The sequence below is a fragment of the Debaryomyces hansenii genome, assembly GCF_000006445.2.
Source record: "Debaryomyces hansenii CBS767 chromosome F complete sequence".
Classification (NCBI taxonomy): Eukaryota; Fungi; Ascomycota; class Pichiomycetes; order Serinales; family Debaryomycetaceae; genus Debaryomyces; species Debaryomyces hansenii.
The window spans coordinates 160,659-180,244 of record NC_006048.2 but is presented as its reverse complement, the minus strand read 5'-3'; the positions used below and the strand labels follow the sequence as shown (position 1 = coordinate 180,244).

The following is a 19,586-nucleotide window of genomic DNA, read 5'->3' as shown; positions in this document are numbered from 1 at the left end:
TACCGAGCCGGTGATATATATGCAAAAATGTTTGCAACCAGAAGGCAGTCTGGCGCTTATTGATCCTTCAAAGAGCCATGGCATCCAATAGTGTTGTAATTGGGTCTATAATTGGAGCGGTGATTGGGACATGCTTTCTATTATCATTTGTTATGATTTTGTATTGCTATTGGTGTTGCGTAATCTATGTTAAGTCACCCCAAGATGAGTACAATGTGTCTGATCTCCATTTTCGGGACAAGCAGAAAACGACGCATACTTTAAGGCATATGTTTAAAGCAATGTCATGGATATACGGTGGACTGAGAAGTAAAGATTTAGAAGACCAAATCGATATAGACAAACCGCCAAGTTCAGTGACGAATTGTGATACGAATTTGAATTCAAATTCAACGTTTTCAAGGCTAGCACTCAAGAGTTATACGCTTCCTTCTGAAGATGGTGAGACACCACAAGTATGTATGGGCAATGTGAAAGATGTAAACATTATCCCGTGTTTTAATAAGGACGATACAACTAGTTATTCACTGGTATATAAGGATGCGATAGATAGGTTTGATTTATCAGACGGACTTGCTAGTACAAACGTCGACCGAAGAAACTCTTTGAAGGCTAAACACCTTTCAAATATAAGAAGGATGTCATCGTTGACATATCGAATGGATGATTCTGAGCCGAGTAATTTTGTAACAACTGTTGCCAAACCGTCAGAAAGTGAACAGTCTTATATTTCGGACCAATATGATAGCTTTACACGCACTTTGATGTTACAGAACTTGATTGGCAATTCAGTTAACGCCATTAAGAAAAACGTTATTCGGGAACTTTACGATCCCTATCTGGAAAACTTGATTTCTGTTGGAGGGATAGTCGTTGTCGTTAAACCATTCGACGGAGTTAATGATTTTGAGTTTAACTCGTTACAGACTGGGGACCTTTTGAGAGTTGTTCGGTTTTATGTGAAGGGAGAACTTGACATAGATAAATCCAAAATGAAACATGATGAAGATTCGATAGATATTGCAGAATCCCGAAATAATTCATCGACTGATGCAACAATTAGAAGCGGCATATGCATCGGTAGATCTGATCCTAACTATAATAGTGTCTACTGTACTGGAATTTTGCTTAATACATACCTAGAATATAACAAACAAACCCGTGATTTATCGTTAAGACTTAAAAAGGATGCCGAAGAGAATGAATTTGAACTACTTAAGGATTTCCCGCTTAGAATTGTTTCCCTCGAAACTACAGTTTTAAAAAAAGTATCTGAATCATCAGTCGCTAAAGATAAATTTGAGAATCACTTCAGTTAATGGGTTTGGATTATTACCATCATTTATTCTATTTCTAATTTTACAAATAATACACATATTAATCATCATTGGTCTGTTGGTAGTTTTTCCAATTTTCCAAAGTCTTAATAGCATCCTGCCAATTCCTTGTTACTATTTCTAACTCTGTCTTTAGTTCATCAATCTTTTTGGATGAAAATCCATTTTCGTTTTCATTTATTTGAGCGCTATTTGAATCAACCAATTCAACAAGGTTTGACACATAATGATAATTTTTATACACATTGTTCAATAACGGTTTAGTGATATACTCGAAGGATTCAATTTCATCCAATGAATCCTTGGAATTTATATTTGCTGGGTCCAAATCACCTGTAAACTCATTAAGATCAATTAAATCAGAAGGATTTGGTAAGCTACGAACATCTAAGTGCTTGTGATTTATGTTTGACAATTGAATGTTCAAGCTTTGATAATAATTATTTATTAATTTAATAAACCTCGAAAATTTATGGTTCTCTGATATTAAATTTTCAATTAATTGAGTTAAATCAATGACGATTTGTTCATATTGCTTATTTAATACTGGCTGTAACGATGAATTTAGATGCGTGTTTGGATTAGTATTATCTATTATTGGGTTGTGGTTGTAAATTATATTTGAATTAATGTCTTGATCAAAACTTGTTGTATCATTATTTCGAGATGAATCGTAAGATAATGGAATACCAAAAGTAGTTGTAGTCGATAAGTTCTTTTTATCTAGTAACTGATTCTTCAAGTGATCTATTTCAATATTCTTCTTCTTTAGTTTTACGTGATACTTTGTTTTTATATCTGTACACCAATTTTTTAGCTTGTTCAAGTCTTGGGTTTGTAATTTATTTACATGCGATAAATCCTGTACCCGCTTGGATAATTGTAATTGATCAATTTGAACAAATCTGTTCAATCTTGATTCAGACTGGTCTACCTGATGCTCTAGCGATTCTATCTTTTTCTGTAAATCTCTGATTGTGGAGTCTTTCTTGCTGATGACTTTATTAAATGATTTATTCTGGGCTTTATTTCTCTCAATCGACTGAAGTAAAGAATAAATAATATTGATTATGTTTTTATCATTATTATATATGGTTTCAGTTACCTTCAATTCATCTAATTTTGCTAGTTCTTGTATATTATTCTCAATTTGGTCTTGTACTAGATCTTTCCAGTTTATAGAATTGAAATTAAGTTTCTCCGTAATATATCCTTTCGATATGAGTGTAGAATTTATTAAGTCAGATGCATTCAAAATAGACTCTGTATCGAGATAGGGGGATTCAGATGCCATTTTAGATGCTGTTGTAGATGCTTTTGTAGACGATAATGCTTGTAGAGATCAAAATGTAAACAATAAATTTACTGCGAGAGTAATACTGATTTGAATTTGTTATATCCTCCACAATTGTTTTTTATATTTAGCAAAGAAATTGATATATAGTTGATTAATCTAATTTTCCATTAGTCTAAATGATATCTATAGTTCCGATATTAACAAGAGCCGATTTGTATGCTCTGTACAGTATGTCTCTTGCTTTGAAGGGAGTTCTTCGTAGATATTAGATAGATTGAACCAATGGCTTATCTCTTATGAATAATACAGGGCGCAGTAGATTATAAGTTGAATCTAGTCCTAAATATTGACTTGGTTTATGATATCTGACCGATATACTTGCTCTTCTTTTTGGCGTGATTTTTTGTAGTACATCAAGAAGGTACTGATTGTAGACGAGTTTTTTTAATTGAGAGACGATTCAGTTGTGATGCCTTGAAAGAGATTACGGGCATGCCTCGTTCAAGAGCAATATTAAGTCTTCCGTGTCATGATAGATTCAATTGGATTTAATTCTTAAAACTCAATTTTTCAGTCCAATTAACATTCTAACTTCTACAGATGATTAAATTCTATTTTATTTTATTTGCAAACTTCGTATACAGTTGTATAAACTAATAAAAGTAATGAAAATGTCAAATAAACAATACTTAATTTTTCAATTCATAATAAAAGTGTATCAGTATAGTTTAATGGTGCACTTCTTCTTCTTCAAAGACAAACCAGTCTTCTTCAGCAGCAGGTTCAGCAGCAGATGATGGTTCAGTAGCTGCAGTCTCAACGTCAGATGATTCATATTGACTTAAAGCATCAGCAGAAATTTCAGATTCTGGAACAGATGGCTTGTTTGGTAATTGAAATGATTTAATAGAGCTTTCAGCGTCTTTGTTAGATAATGGTGTTGGTTTGAATGCTTTGATTTGTTGAATGTATAAATCAGAAACTAAGTTACTTCTTTGTGGACTAATAGAAAAAAGTCTTCTGGCACTTAAACTACGCTGAACAATTTTGTTAGTAAATTCATCCGGTTGAAGAATCAATCATAATTGATGATTTTCGTCATTTCCATGTTCCGAAAAAGCCATCAATACACTTTAGTACTCAATGCTAATACATACAACTGATTGTCTAAACATTATAAATTCCTTGTTATGTATTAATTAACGTTTCAAGCCTTAGGTTCTATTTATCCTAAGTATATCCAATTCTTTTACCGAGTATCGGTGGGGTCGTGTACTTCTGGCAATTTCTACAAACACAATTTTATTGGTTGAACTTTGGTCATATGACCTACATACTATACTAATATGAAAAGCATCATTTTGTCTCCAGTTAGAACTAGCTGCAATTTGAAGTGAAATATAAGGATTGAAGATGCCCAAATATTATTGTGACTATTGTAAGTCGTATTTGACTCATGACACTATGAGTGTGAGGAAATCACATTTGATGGGTAAGAACCATATCAGATACTACTGTAATTACTATGAGATGAAGGCAAAGGAAACAGGAATATGGGACCCTTTAGACTCTATGTACGAGATTAATTTGAGTTATTTGAACAAGGGAGCACCGGGAGCATCAAATGAAGGAAATACGAGCAGCCTGAAGGGAGATTTCAGCTTACCACCCCCACCAAGCTTGACAAATTATCCAAATCCCCCACCTTCAGCATTTCGAAACACAGAGGAGTACCAGCAGTCGGTAACAGAGCACACACAGAATCAGGAAACATACTAGACTGCGTAATGTTTTTATAGATCGGAAAAGTGTGAAGGCACGTAAAATGTAAGATTACTCCACGAAGAATGAACTTTTCTTGAACAGCATATAGGTAGTGTTGAGACTGATGGGGGTCCTTGTCGAGGTTGTACGCTAAACGAAGTTTTTAGCTGAATTGTACGCTGATGGGTGACAATTGTATATTAGATGGTGATCATTGTTCGCACAAGAAGCGATAGAAGACAAATTCATCGCAATATTAAATTGGCAATAATACGATAGGTTAATAGAATAAATAATAAATATAATGGCATTGACAAGAGCGACACACATATGAATTACATCGCATACTAACTTACACACCTCATATTTCAAACTAAATTAAACTTTATGTATTACATGAATAATGTAACCTATATAGAATAGCAGACAAAACTCAAACGGTTTATCAAGCAATTAGTAGAAGATCTACAAATCAGCATCATCTTCATCAGGCAATGGCAAGGCAGTGGCTTGTTCCATTTCTTGTTGATATCTTTGCATCAAGTCAGCATCAACTTGGACTTCTGGTGGAGCCAATGCTGGAGAAGCAACGAATTCTAATTGAGGGTTACCAACCAACTTTCTGGCCAACCACAAGAATGGCTTTTCGAAGTTATAGTTGGATTTGGCAGAGATATCGTAGTATTGCAAGTTCTTCTTTCTGTGGAAAGTGATGGTCTTGGCCTTAACCTTACGTTCCTTGACATCAACCTTATTACCACACAACACAATTGGAATGTTTTCACACACTCTGACCAAATCTCTATGCCAGTTTGGAACATTCTTATAAGTGATTCTTGATGTCACATCGAACATAATGATCCCACATTGTCCGTTGATGTAGTATCCATCTCTTAATCCCCCGAACTTTTCTTGACCAGCAGTGTCCCACACATCGAACTTCAATTCCCCAAAGTTGGTGTGGAATCCTAATGGGTGGACTTCGACCCCTAAAGTAGCAATGTATTTCTTTTCGAATTCACCCGTTAAATGTCTCTTGACGAATGTGGTCTTACCGGTACCACCATCTCCGACTAAAACTAACTTGAAAGTTGGAACTTCTTGAGCCATGATTGATTGATTGATTAATTAATTATCTGACCGATTAATAATTTATCTGGAAAGAAAAGCCTTTTATTTGCCATGTATCGACTTCTCATTCCTTGTGTTTTTGAATCACTAAGGAAATCATCGAAAATTTTTGAAATTCCCTGATTATGTCATCAGGCCCATTGCGGAAATATTTGACTACTGGAAGCGGTAATATATACTGAGATTTCGAAAATGTAGTTGCATGTCGCGCAGACACACGATGTCGCGATGTCGTTCTCAGGTCGAGGACGCCTGTGACTCGCCGGCCTTCGACTGCCCGATCTGGCAGTATCTGTCTTACACGAGCGTATTCGTTTGCCACAGGGGGTCCTCTGGTGCAGCGTACATTCCACTATAACGGGGTCTATGGTGTCTATGGTGCGACCAGAACCACCCGCCAGCGGATGGGTTTCCCGTTAATGGCCCAGATGAATACTTCACTAGTATCAACGCCAAACAAACTACTCTCTGATAACTTCAAACATATTCACTCTCTGACTAGACCGACAATACTGCCTACTGTTTGTTTTAAGTACCGCGCACCATCAGCGCATGAATCGCACTGATTATTTTTGCCGATTCAGTTCCTCCCTATTGTTGGGGGATGTTCTATAAATACTACGTTATAGCCTGGAGCAAATCATAGCCCGACACGATTTGTGGTGAGGCTGCCAACAAGGCAAGCATAATAGCACCTTACCGGTAATGTAGAGTAATGGTAAATGTAGAAGTATAGAGAGTAGGGTGCTATAGGAATAATATGGGTGTCAACATGTAATTCTACAGTACGGCCAACAGGGGTGCGAGACGAATGAGAGCGAGATGAATGAATCGAAACACATGCAGACGGGATTATGCACTTATCCTGAATCTAGTAAAATGTAGGTCAATTTGCAATGGTATCAAAGGCGATATGTGCGTACTGGTAGTTAAAGTGGATGAAATTGTTCTGTACGCAATTTTCACTTTATCGTGGGAAAGAAAATTGCACACCCTCCTTTGAAATTGAGAACTGGCAACTAAAAAAAAACGCTTATTATTATAGTGGTTTTTTTTTCTAAACAACATACCATATATTTGATATCTATTAGGTATAATTATTGCTAGCTATAAGGTGCTACACGACAGTTAATAAAAGGTGCACCAAACCAGGGATATTTTCTTTTGAAACTGTTAAAAAGACCACGAAACAAGGTTACCCCATTCAAAACAGACTAATTAACCGCCGACGTCCAAGGTTGATAAAAAAGTGATCTATATATCTAGACCACATCCAATCGTTTCTATAGCCATAGGAAAGCGATCGTTTAATTTGCACCACGAAAATCGGGACTATACACTTCTCGATACATTGCTATACCATTAGGTATTCAACGCGCTAAGTGCCATAAAAGTATTCGAACCCACACTAGGGAAAAGTAAGTGAAAAGAACCGCCATACAACGTTAGAATGTATCCGCACCAAGGAGTATATTATAATTCGTACCACGGGCCCCAAGGGTATTATCCGGCCGATATGGCTCCTCCGGTGACACCACTTGATTTATCGTACAGCCAGTCGATGTTACCATCAAATTTACTAGTGAACTCGCCATATATCCAGCAGACACAGAACATTGTACCAATGTCGCCGATTCTTCCCAGACAGTACGCGCCTCCGTCACTTAATCTCTCGCATGGAAACTTGGCCCACCACCAGCAGCAATTACTGCAGATGCATTCACATCATCAGCACCAAAACCAGCAGCATCATTCACAGCACCCACACTACGTACCAAATTCGCCCTACTTGACGCCGCTAAGTAGCAATAGCAACTTGGAGCAACTCAATCTCTCGCGTACGGTCATATTGAAGAATATCGACGAAAACGTGTCGTTGAATGAGCTATTGAATTCTATCGATTTTGGCCCTATTGAATACTGTAAAATGTACTCAAGGCCGGCCCCAGAGCGCTTGAGGGATACAGAGAACTTGAAGACTTGTGTTATTTCATTCGTTAACTCGAAGATTTCGATTAATTTCCATATAAAGTATTCCAAGAACAGATACAATTTGAATAAGTTGAAAGAGAAGTTGAGAAATTCAAAATATTTAAAGGTTTCCTTAAATGAGTCGACTAATGCTAGTTCTAATGGAAGTATTAATAACTTTAATAGTCATTTAAATAACCAGGACTACATCAAATTGAAGACCCTTAACTATATTTTGGAATTTAATGCCACCCGGTGCTTGCTAATTAGGTTACATTCTAGTGAATTTACTTCGTCTAATATTGAAGGGATTGAGAATGATGTAACGAGACAATGTTCAAAGTTCGGTGAGATTGAGGATTTAAAAATTTCGACCAACGAAACTAAATCTGAAGTCAAGTGTTTGATCCATTTCACATCTATTGACGCCGCCATCAAGTCGTATGAATTTTACTTGAAAAAAATTCAGGCTGATAAGCAAGATCAAATTGACTTTGAAGGCACAGACAAGTCTAAGGACGCCATTGAATATCTTCAAGCATCTTTCCATAGAGACAGATGTGACAGAACTGTAATTGATAAACCATCGTCAGGCTCGAATACCAACTCACCGATTTTCAGTAAAAGGCAAACGACGACCATAAATCACAACAACATTATCCCTGAAGATTTGAATGAACCAACTCCGGATACAGAAGGCGAAGAGTTAGAAACTTTTGGTGAAGAGTCAGTATTGGATGATCAAAGCATTTTAGAAAATCACGAGTCAATTCGGAGCTCTTTACTCTCGAATGCAAAAGATCCTCAAGAACCAAGTTACGATCAAATCAGCTCCAAGTCTTCATCATCGCAGAATATCGATCAGAGTTATATTTCTAATTCATCTTCATACATGCTCAATACCTATCCATCGATAAATCAATCTCAAGTAAGAATGCAAATACCGCAAGTCCCTAATAATAATTCTGCATCATCCTATCAGTACAATCCCGATCCATTTAACGTCGGTAATAGAACTATTTATTTGGGTAATTTGCATCCAAACACAACTGTTGAGGAGATTGCAAATAATGTAAGAGCTGGAGGATTAGTTGAGTCAATTAGATACCATCCTGATAAAAGAGTTTGTTTCATCACGTTCATAGATCCTACCATTGCTTTGAAATTTTATTTGAATCACCAAGTTTTACATCAATTGATTATTCATGGATATGATATCACAGTTGGCTGGGCTAAGAATCATTCTGGAGCTTTAAACAGAGATATTTCATTGGCAGTTACAGCTGGTGCATCAAGAAATGTGTATATTGGTATTAAGTTAAATAAGGATGAAAACAATGGTTCATCGAGTACAACAAAGGATAACAAGATAAGATTACCAAATGAATCTGTCTTGAGGTCAGATTTTTCAAAATTTGGTGAATTAGAACAAATCAACTTTTACCATAATAAAGATTGCGGCTTTTTGAATTTTATAAATATTGCTGATGCTATTAAATTAGTGGACTCGTTTGAATCTAGAAATATCTCTAAGATCAATAAAATAGTAGGTGATAATGGTGAATTTTATGACAAGTACAATGTATTCAAGATTAGCTTCGCAAAGGATAGATGTGGTAATCCACCAAAATTCAGTTTCAAGAAAAAATTTGGTAAGAGAAAAAATAAAGACTTGGCGAAACCAGAAGACGATTCGGTAATCGGTAAACTTGATCATAATGAAGATGGTCGCGACGAGGTACGCGATGAAGCCATGAATGAAGAAGCAGCTATGGTTTTTGGTATTATGAGTACTACTGAGTCCAAGAAGGAAGTTAGTACCTCAAACGAAGATGAAGAACCAGAAGAGACTCGAAAAGCATTCGAACAATCTGATATAACTATAAGCGGGAAAGCGGAAAAAGAGAATAATAAGAACGAAAAATATGAAAAGACACAAGCAAATATCAAAGATGTTAAGAGTGAAATACCTGGTGCCGCAGATGAAGACGATGAAGACGATGAAGACGAGGATGATATTTCGATTATCATAGGGTCTGATGAGACCACATATTCTGCAAGAGATGAATTGAAGAAGTCACGCAATAGCGGTGATAAATTCTATAATAATAAGGTCAATACTTCAGATACCTTTATTCCTTTCAGAAAATCTTCGAGAAACTCGTCTAACATTTCATTAAACTCGCATAATCCAAATTATATGAAGTATTACAATCAAGATTCAAAATTCCCACCTTCGCCTTATCACCACCATCAACAACAGCTGCAGCATCAACAGCTCTATTACATGCAAAACTCACAAAGACCGATGGCTAGTCGGATGAATAGCTTTGGTTATGGTGGTTATTACCCACCTCCAAACCCAAACCCAAATCAATATACTTACACCGCGAACCCTTCGAAGAACCCATACTCAACTTCCGGTTCCCAAGTCATGTCTCAATATTTGGCTAAGTCTCAACATGATAATTTAGTATATGCTGCTAGTATTTTATCCAATGACGTAGGTATGGATGAAGATAAAGAATATCACTATAAGCCAAATAGTAGACGGAATTCAAAAAAGTAGGTTAGAACTTTGACGTAAAATTATAATTTATTGGGTTTAATTTATATTATCCTATATGATGTTTTTATTCTATACTTTTGATACTGCTTTCAAAAGCGCTTCAACTGAATAGATATATTATTATTAGGGACAAATAGTGCTTAAGTGAAAAGTAAGCTGGATTTACTTGTATAAAAACTTTAATGTTTTGTTGATTAGTTATGTCGAATGCAAATAAAACTTTATTATTTATGTACGTATTAGTATTAATATAGTGAAAAATTAAATATCAATCACGATTGATCCATAGGTACCGATTAATGAGAAGACCACACCAATGAGTATTCCAAACTTTATCAATAGCCTCTCCATGACCGTAATCTCGTCATCATAGAACTTCAAATAGAAAATGAGCGGTAGTGTCATACAGATAGTAAAGCAAATTGCACTACCTAAGAAGGAGATTACCTTTCCAAAAGAATTGAAAATTAAAGAAACTAACAATAATAGCACGCAAAAGACAACCCGAGATAAAACCCTTTTGATTCCATAAACCTCTTGTCTTATTCCATTTTTGATAACGGCATAATTAGTTTGATTAAGTTTAAAAAAACTTTCATAGACAGTAATAATTGGTCTGGTGATTAATGGTAGCTTTGAAACCGGTAACAACCCCATAAACAAACAAATTAGCGGCCTGACCCAGTCAGGATAGTTCTTATTTGTCATTAAATTTTTAGTAAGAGAATCCTGGCAATTTATTCCAAACATCAAAAATCCAATTGCCGCAATTAAATAGTCCAAGTTGAATGTGATACCGAAGGCTATATTACAACATTTTGAAAACTTTGATCGGTGCCTCATATCCCTATACAACTCAGGGAATACAGGATGCCCGCCCCAAGGAGCCATAAATAATCCAAGACTTAGAAATAAATATTTATACTCGGATGGCCATAAGTTTGTAACTGCAGGGGTGACTAACGATCCTGGGGAAGTTGAGGTTAAAAGCCCACAGATAATAATAACCACTATAAGAAGTGAAGTGCAAATAATTCCCAACAAGCTACATAAAGATAAAATTGATAATGGTAAGAAGGATAGTACAAATAACACAGCGACTATAATGCCTTTCAATAAGACCCTTTGTAATGACGGAAACAAAATGTGAAACGAATCGCTAAATAAGATTATCAACGAAATCATGGCACCAAGAAGATCAAATGAAAATACAAGAGTGACAACAATGTTAATTCCTCGACCGCCATATAAATGCGCTATATCCCCGTAACTCATTAGATGGGGATACTTTCGTAAAATCTTACCCAACATCTTAGCACTGATATTCGTGACTATAGAACTGAATAATAGCATCAATGTACCAAGAACCCACCCCGATAGACGAAAACCAAACGGCAAGGATAACATTCCAATTCCCATCAAGGTATTTATGCAATTAAAAATGGTTTGTGGAGCAGTAGAATCACCTGTAATTAAGCGCTCTGAATCAGCCTTACTTGTTCGTCTTGATAATAAAGAAGATTCTTCATTACGCTCGAAACTAAATGCATTTATTTGGTCAAGTGCTCTTTCATTCCCTCTGGGACTGTCATCGATTGCACTTTCTGTAACCACATCATCAAGTGATGTACATGGACTTAGATCGTCTTCTGTCCCCTGGACTACTGAAGTTTCAACCAAACTCAGCCCTAAATAAGACTGAGCTCTAGTATATGATGATGCAAACTTATTGAGCGAATTGGCACCACCTAGATCTAAAAACGATCGTCTTCTTTCCTTTGGGTGATTACAGCAATCATTCTCATCGTTATCAGAGAAATGACTCATTTTATCGTATCAGTCACGTCACCTAGTAGGTATGATAATGTAACGAAGCTTATAAGATACAATTCACAATAAGTTTAATGTTTAAGTTCTGTGCAAGGCGATACAACCAAGTCAAGATACAATATTTTTCGTGGTTCATCTCGGTTATGAGCCATGCTATCCAAAGAATTATAAGGAGTTCAAAGTAATAGGCTACACCGAACCTATTTGGACCTTGTAAACTACCTACTCACTAGCCACTATCATTGAATTCATAGAATTTTCACATATGCATGATTGTGATTGATTAACACAGTTCGTTCCATTTGTGGTTAATGATATTGTGGCACGAGCAAATTCTGGACCATTCTATGATAGTAGGTTATGGACAGAATCTTATGCTTACTGTTATTACCATTTTCAATTTGAATGATTCTTATTGGATATTGAAAGTACTGACAGAGTCGTATATAGTCAATAGAATTTATAGTTGCAATTTTTGATCTTACCAAGGATTACACTAGAGTGGTTGTCTCAAAATCTAATTAACGATGATTAAGGTTTGACAATAAGATGATACTCAAATACGACCATCGCCTTTCGTTTCTGCATAAGTTTAGGGTGATGATTAGTTTCCGACATTATGTGAGCAAAAGTGAGTTGAAGCGACTTGCTGCAGGTGTTGAAAAGTACAAATATTGTTTTTATCCTGCGTATGATCTTCCCAGCCTTTTAGCTGCAAAAGTGTAGTGGAAAGTGATTCCTTTGTAGTAATTATTGGAAAATCACTTCGATTAAAACGTTATTCTTGAGTCTCCAATGCATACTATTAGCAACCTGATAGAGTAGAATACTGTATTTGTTTTATTTAGAATGTTTATTTCATACTGCGCTTACTCTCCAACTTCTAGTTCTGGCCCGTAAAGTTGCATAATCTTGCAGTCATTACAATTCATAGGCAAAAAGGAAATGATTCAACGGGGTATCCTTTATGAACATGTACCCTAAGTGGTGGAGCTTATATACAATATTTTCTAGTTTTAGAGGAACGATCAAACAAAATAATATTATTGCCTTTATAGAAAAGCTGCTATTGAAGGGTCAGATTTTTTTTTCTGCTAGTAATTTCCCTTGCCTATTAGTATAACAAATCATAATTTTAACACGTTGTTATATTATATATATTAACAAAGTAGACTGCTGATTCATCTAGCAGGCCTTAATTAAACAAGAAATTGATAACGTTGACTTGAGAATTTACAGCCGTAAGAAATATTAGTTGCTCTATTCAACCTGAATTCTGCCAAATATTATGACGGGCCCTGGTCACCAAATTTATTATAACAGTAATAACGCAAATGATTCGAATTCAGACCAGATTGTAAATCCCAGTTCAAACTCCAATTCAAACAACAATATGTCTAACACTCAGTATGCCAACCAGCAATCTGGGCTGCCACTTGAACCATTACATTCCATCCTGTATCACGCATACCCTAGTTCAAGACTCAAGAATACATTTAATGAACCTAACTTTACCTTCCAACAAATGTATCAATCATCATCACAACCACAAGAGTATTATAATAATGAATACCCGGCACTTATCAACCAAAGCCCATTGCCACTTAGCCTGACTATCCCTTCATCTGTGGAAGCTCAAGGTCAAATGATAGGCTTGCAACAAAGTCAACCAAGTAATTATTCGGGTGCTAATGTCCTTTTTCAATCGGATGGTGCAGTGAGAAATAGTCAGTCTCAAACGGCAAGGGTTTCCCACTCGCCACAATCTTCAAATAGTACCCATCTGAGGAATTCTTCTGCAAGTACCAAGCGACCTAGTTTTGATAACCTGGAATTTGTGAAGCCAGATAAGCCACGTATTGCCACTACATTTTGGGAAGATGAGAAAACAATCTGTTATCAGGTGGAGGCTCAAGGCATTCTCGTTTCCAGAAGAGAAGATACTAATTATGTTAATGGTACTAAGTTGTTGAATGTTGCTGGTATGACAAGAGGTAAAAGGGATGGAATTTTGAAAACTGAAAAAACTAAAAGCGTTGTCAAAGTTGGTGCGATGAACCTTAAAGGAGTATGGATTCCTTTCGAAAGGGCTTCAGAAATCGCAAGGAACGAAGGAATTGATGGATTATTATACCCATTGTTTGTTAAGGATTTGAAAAGCTTTTACCATGAAAAGGGTTCAATGCTAAGGCACGACAGCTACTTGAAATCTTTAAACTCTGAAAATCTAAGTAATATTACTTTATCTGATGTCAGCCTGCCAACCATTCAAAGTGCTATTATTCCTTCAAGCAACAATGATTATCATGACAAGGATATTAAAAGTATCGAGCATCATGAATATTTCGAAGAAAAGTCTCCCTCTCCTAAAGGTTTGAAGGCAGAGAATGCATAGCAATTGAAAATTTGCAGCTATTTGTCCATATTACGAATACTGGCAGAACTAGCTTACAATAGAATCAAAAATGTCACATACATTACTATCAAGCCTCAAAAAATTATTCTTACGTACTGTATCTTTTCTTCTATTAGTAAATGATAGGAGGATATGATTTATGTATGATATTTAATTTATTAATGTATGTGGTGGACGTATATCCCATTGAATTTTTCCTTTTGAAAATTCTTCCAACAAGTTAGTTTAAGAAAGAAAGTTTATTACTATAAAGATATAAATGAATATTAGCAAGGATGTTTTTGCCCCTTTTGTCTTGTATTTATTTTCCAAATTTTTATTCGGCTTTGTCCGATGAAACTAATGTTCCACGAAGCTTTTGTTGAGCTTCGATAGTTTCGAAAAGACCCTTGAAAGTACCCTTACCAAAGCCATTGTGATGACGTCTTTGAATTATTTCAATGAATAACGTAGGGCGATCATGTAACGGTTTAGTGAAGATCTGTAAGATATAATTGCAAGTTTTGGATGCATTATTACGGGTTTCGGGATCATAATCAACAAGAATATTCAAATTTTGAATGCTATTAAAATCCTCCTTAAGGATGATATCATCGTTTATCAATCTTTGCTTCAAAGTATCATAATACTTCTGGGAAGCAGGATTAAATTCAATGCCTCTTTTCCTCAAGGAAGTAACTGTTGCAATTATATCATTTGTCTTGAGGGCTATATGTTGCACACCTGGGCCACCATTAAAGTCATAAAATTCTTCAATTTGACTCTTTTTGCGGCCTTTCGCAGGTTCATTAATAGGCATTTTGACTTTTCCATTACTTGAAGCCATAACGATTGATTTTAAAGCGGTCTCGCCAGTGAAAACATCCTTTTCATCTACAGACCAATATTTATGGAATCCGAAAATATTGGCATAGAACCTGGCGTGTTCCATCATTTGATTCCAACTATAGTTTTCAACACAGTGATCTATACAATCCAATCTTATTGGAGGTAAAGACTCTAATTGGTGCATATAGGTTTCTGGCTTTTCAATAATTGATTTCGTATAGTTGGGGAGGAATGGACCCGAATAGTCTTTATTTTGAATCAATGTATGATGTATATCAGTATAAGGAACTGCAATTGTAGCTAATTTTACCGAACCATGAACATCAGACATTGTTTGGGGCAACTTTATGATGTAAGCGCCTGACTCTATAGCCTTTTGGAACGCAGAATCAACGTCAAGGACATTAAAAGAAATATCCATTACTCCCTCGCCATGAATCTTAACAAATTCCTGAATCAAGAATGATTCGAAATTGTCCTGAATAGCTTTTTTGGAGGTTTCGACACATTCATTAATTGATTTTCTAATGGTGGAAATTGCAGCCGTGAAGTTTGTTGAGTTAATAATTGATCGTTCCAAATTCTCTTTCGCAGCTTTAATATCCATTGCGTATTTGTATCTATCAAGATTTTCATCAACAATTTCAGCCGTAAGTTTGATGATCTTTTCCTTCAATGATTTCAAAATGTGTGCTTCATCAGCAGAATAATCTAACTTTATACTCAAAGCCTCCTCTTTGGACATTGGGACTGTTGGGTAGTGTTCTGCAACAGATTCAAGTGTGTTGATAATTTCAAACAAAATATTGCCATTTCGAACAACATGTGATGCAAGTCTTCTTGAGTTGGTTTCTAATCCACGGTAAGCAACTTCTTCAAATCCCATGGATAATTCCAAATACTTGGCCATTTGCTTAGCATTTGTACTACAAATCTTCAAAGAATGGAATCCAATAAATCCATCTTCTGGATAAGTTTTGTTGATGTGACCATTCAATAATAGATCCTCAATTGATTCATTTTTTAGTGGATCATAGTCATTTGGGAAATAAGGCAATTCGTTGAGAAGGGAGTCGACGTTTAAGGTGGAATTGAACTTGGCATCACTCATAATGAATTATTTAGATAGCTTTTTTTTTGGCAAATGCAATAAAACCTTCTTCAATTAAATATTGCTAGACAATAAAATATTAATTGCAACGAGGAATTTGTAACTCTTATAAAGTACTCAGAACTCTTTTGTACACCAAAATTTTGCAGCCTTTTAATGCAAAAAGGAATGAAGACCACAAAAATAAAAAAATAGAAGCGCTAAATCTACGAGCATTCTTAAAATTCTATTCTAACGCATTACACTAATATACATTCAAAAAATATAAAACTAATATGAATCACTGTTCTCCTCTTTTATCGAACCTTTAGCAGACACGTAGGCAGTATTATCGCCGGCAGTATTATCGTAGGCAGTATTATCATCGGCGATGTCGGCCGGATTATCGCTGGCTTCATCCAAGTTCTTTTTAATCGCAGCCAATCTAATTCTATTCTTTGCACCGAATACATGGACTGGATGGAAAGGAACAAAAACTATAGCAGTAATTGCAATCATAAGGGCGTCCAAGACCATGATATATACCTCGTGTGTAATAAGATAACCACTGAAACCTTGAGCCAATTCAACCACTCTATAAATACAACGAATATAGACTGCTACCACGGCAATAGTCATAGCTAAAGGAAACCAATAGAAAAGTCTTCTGGTACGAATTTTAGCAAACTGGGGATTATAATATGGTTCTAAATATGTTGTTCTATGAGCATAAGCCGATTTTGTATTAAACAACATCTTGAAGAAATTCCCAACAGATGCATTTTTCCAGGCGGGATCATATTTACTTTCTCCGTCAGTACTTTCATTTCTCGACGGCCTATACTTGAAAAATGTCTGAGAAATAAAGTGGAACCAAAATAATAAGAAAAATGACATTGCAAAAACTTGAAATGCAATACCTGCGATCATAACATACGAACCTGGTCTAGCATCTTCAAAATTATTTGATGCATAAGAAGCTGCACCACCTCCACCAGCTTGAATGATTAATGAAAGAACATCACATGTAATGAATATGTAGGAATACCACATTGGGCGCAAAATTGAATATTCTCTTCCATATACTACAACCAATTGCGCAAATAAGTAGTATATACCACCCATGATGAATGCTGGGGCAATGGTAAGACAAACCAATTGCAAGATGTAGTAGTTAATATCTGTCATGTCCGAGAATGACATCACTCTCCCAATGAATCCTGCAAATTCTAATCCTATCCCACAGAAAAATGCAACATTAAACCAATGGAATCTTGACTTCCAGATCATGAGTGTAAAATACAAAAAGGTTATGATAAAAACTGCAAGGTATATAATATTAGCAGGACGACTCAAACTGCGCATGGAATAAACATTTTCTTCCCATTCCAAATCTTTCAAGTTCAATGTTGCATTGAAAATTGCTTGTGTAGCCATACTTTTGACTGAATCATCTGTAGCAGTTGCTATCTCTCCTTCTGCTTGAAGAATGGACAACGAAGCCTCAGCTCCCCTAATATTTCGGGATAAAGAAATTAATTCTGGTCTAGCTGTGGCGGTATGAATTCTTGCCGTTGCAGATGTTAACGTTTCCATCAAACCGGAACTTTTAGTTGCAGCAACTGATCGTAAGGTGGTAGAAGTCGGAATGGTCGATGGTGACCAGTTCATCGACTCAAAGTTCATAGAAGACATATCTCTAACTCGATTAAGGATAAAATATATAAGGATAATAATACGAATAGTAATGATGTCTATTTTTATATATTGAAAATTCTCACTCCGTATACTTCGGAATTAGCCGGATTTAACCTAGGGCTTGGTAATTTTTCCTTGGTATTATCGCCGTATATTGATTCCTATCAAACAAACATGGCCGGACATGAACACTACAATGTGAATTACGTACTATGTGGTATTAGAGTCAAATAGCCCGTATATCGCCGAAATATGCCTAGTATATAGACTACCGGTAGCACATAGCGAACTTTTGAATGGCTGCACATAGTAAAAATAGATAGTCTCAAAGAGGTAATTACGAAAAATCCGATGTTTACGTATTTAGACTTGTTGATCATAAGGCTAATTCTTAGTAAGTATAGATTAGGCAATTTATATATAGACATATTGGTCCCATATATAGTGATTTCTCTATTGTAATCAATACCGTATATTACAGGGACCTAAACCCATGGGAATCGATGATCCACCAAGAGTGGCGTTGACTAAATTAGGTACACGGGATCAGTACTTGACTAAATGGAATATATGGAATATGCATTTCAACTATTATACAAAATTATTAACAGACCAGAATATTACAGCCTTAAAAAAGAAAAATTCTTGTAACAATAAACTTCACTAAGCCGCAATGTTGGTCTGGATTGATGGTTCTTGTTCTTCTTGTTCGTATTCAATTTCAACCTTAGGTCTTCTCCTTCTCTTGTTTGCTTTATCATCTGCAGCCGCTTTACGCTTAGAGGACTTATCTTCGCTATCCGATTCGTCGTCAGATTCTTCGGAGGCAGATTCTTCAGAAGAATCGTCCAACCATTTTTCTAAATCTTCTAAGTCAACCAATTCGTCGTCGCCATCATCTTCCACATACTCGACTTCACCAACATCACTTTCATCGTCACTTTCGAGTTCAACATCGTCTTCATCTTCTTCCTCTTCTTCTTCTTCATTATCGACTTTGCCCAAAACCTTCTTCCAAATGTTTTCGTCGACATTCAATGGCTTATCACCATAGGCACCACTCTTCAATCTTTCTAATAATTCCTTTTCGATAGCCTTTTCAATCTTAGCTGCCGCTAAAGCCTTTCTTTCTCTATTTTCTTCTCTTCTCTTAACCTTATGCTTAACACCAACATAATGTCTTTCATCTTCTCTTAATGCTAATCTTCTTTCAGTAATAGCAACCTGGGTTAATCTGGTTAATCTCTGTTTGCATTTGTGAATCAAAAATTTTTGCCAATACTCCAAGTGGCCATCAATCTGGCTCAATGCTTTGTTGTAATTCTTAGATAATCTAATTCTTTCCCACCATTTAGATGGCATGTGTGTTCTTTCAGCTGTCTTCATGTATAAGTATAATTTACCATCAACATTCTTAACGGTAGCATACCTTGAATTTGCCAATGGACAAGATTGACGAGAACATAAACCCGAGACATTATATTCATTTCTGCAAAAGTTTTGCTCTTTGGTAGTCTTAATTTTGAAAGCACAGAACTGCTGATTTATAACTTGCCAAACAATTTCGTCTGACATTATGGAGTACTCGTTTAACTATGCTATTTGAACTGAAACTGAATTAATTTGAAAATGGTCAAATGATATAATTTATATAT

The 19,586-nt window shown here is 35.8% G+C and overlaps 11 protein-coding genes across 11 annotated transcripts; 4 read left to right on the top strand and 7 right to left on the bottom strand. All coding sequences in view use genetic code 12, as the record gives it.

Moving 5' to 3' along the window:
* Window positions 1-77: 77 nt before the first annotated feature.
* Window positions 78-1,319, top strand: DEHA2F02068g (DEHA2F02068p; the record flags this gene model as incomplete). Its single annotated transcript, XM_460454.1, has 1 exon — window positions 78-1,319. One exon carries the CDS (start codon window positions 78-80, stop codon window positions 1,317-1,319), a length of 1,242 nt encoding a protein of 413 aa, XP_460454.2.
* Window positions 1,320-1,377: 58 nt separating this feature from the next.
* Window positions 1,378-2,631, bottom strand: DEHA2F02046g (DEHA2F02046p; the record flags this gene model as incomplete). The annotated part of the gene is made up of 1 exon (XM_460453.1): window positions 1,378-2,631. One exon carries the CDS (start codon window positions 2,629-2,631, stop codon window positions 1,378-1,380), a length of 1,254 nt encoding a protein of 417 aa, XP_460453.1.
* A 731-nt stretch (window positions 2,632-3,362) lies between these two features.
* Window positions 3,363-3,809, bottom strand: DEHA2F02024g (DEHA2F02024p; the record flags this gene model as incomplete). Its single annotated transcript, XM_460452.1, has 2 exons — window positions 3,363-3,671; window positions 3,792-3,809. The coding sequence occupies 2 exons, from the start codon at window positions 3,807-3,809 to the stop codon at window positions 3,363-3,365; spliced, it is 327 nt and encodes a 108-aa protein (XP_460452.1).
* A 289-nt stretch (window positions 3,810-4,098) lies between these two features.
* On the top strand, window positions 4,099-4,413 carry DEHA2F02002g (DEHA2F02002p; the record flags this gene model as incomplete). The annotated part of the gene is made up of 1 exon (XM_460451.1): window positions 4,099-4,413. One exon carries the CDS (start codon window positions 4,099-4,101, stop codon window positions 4,411-4,413), a length of 315 nt encoding a protein of 104 aa, XP_460451.2.
* Window positions 4,414-4,863: 450 nt separating this feature from the next.
* DEHA2F01980g (DEHA2F01980p) lies at window positions 4,864-5,508 on the bottom strand (the record flags this gene model as incomplete). Its single annotated transcript, XM_460450.1, has 1 exon — window positions 4,864-5,508. One exon carries the CDS (start codon window positions 5,506-5,508, stop codon window positions 4,864-4,866), a length of 645 nt encoding a protein of 214 aa, XP_460450.1.
* Window positions 5,509-7,045: 1,537 nt separating this feature from the next.
* DEHA2F01958g (DEHA2F01958p) lies at window positions 7,046-10,069 on the top strand (the record flags this gene model as incomplete). The annotated part of the gene is made up of 1 exon (XM_460449.1): window positions 7,046-10,069. The coding sequence occupies one exon, from the start codon at window positions 7,046-7,048 to the stop codon at window positions 10,067-10,069; it is 3,024 nt and encodes a 1,007-aa protein (XP_460449.2).
* Window positions 10,070-10,330: 261 nt separating this feature from the next.
* Window positions 10,331-11,896, bottom strand: DEHA2F01936g (DEHA2F01936p; the record flags this gene model as incomplete). Its single annotated transcript, XM_460448.1, has 1 exon — window positions 10,331-11,896. One exon carries the CDS (start codon window positions 11,894-11,896, stop codon window positions 10,331-10,333), a length of 1,566 nt encoding a protein of 521 aa, XP_460448.2.
* A 1,291-nt stretch (window positions 11,897-13,187) lies between these two features.
* Window positions 13,188-14,294, top strand: DEHA2F01914g (DEHA2F01914p; the record flags this gene model as incomplete). The annotated part of the gene is made up of 1 exon (XM_460447.1): window positions 13,188-14,294. The coding sequence occupies one exon, from the start codon at window positions 13,188-13,190 to the stop codon at window positions 14,292-14,294; it is 1,107 nt and encodes a 368-aa protein (XP_460447.2).
* A 337-nt stretch (window positions 14,295-14,631) lies between these two features.
* Window positions 14,632-16,053, bottom strand: DEHA2F01892g (DEHA2F01892p; the record flags this gene model as incomplete). Its single annotated transcript, XM_460446.1, has 1 exon — window positions 14,632-16,053. One exon carries the CDS (start codon window positions 16,051-16,053, stop codon window positions 14,632-14,634), a length of 1,422 nt encoding a protein of 473 aa, XP_460446.1.
* A 471-nt stretch (window positions 16,054-16,524) lies between these two features.
* On the bottom strand, window positions 16,525-17,928 carry DEHA2F01870g (DEHA2F01870p; the record flags this gene model as incomplete). The annotated part of the gene is made up of 1 exon (XM_460445.1): window positions 16,525-17,928. One exon carries the CDS (start codon window positions 17,926-17,928, stop codon window positions 16,525-16,527), a length of 1,404 nt encoding a protein of 467 aa, XP_460445.1.
* A 666-nt stretch (window positions 17,929-18,594) lies between these two features.
* Window positions 18,595-19,506, bottom strand: DEHA2F01848g (66S preribosome component MAK16; the record flags this gene model as incomplete). Its single annotated transcript, XM_460444.1, has 1 exon — window positions 18,595-19,506. One exon carries the CDS (start codon window positions 19,504-19,506, stop codon window positions 18,595-18,597), a length of 912 nt encoding a protein of 303 aa, XP_460444.1.
* Between the last annotated feature and the right edge of the window lie 80 nt (window positions 19,507-19,586).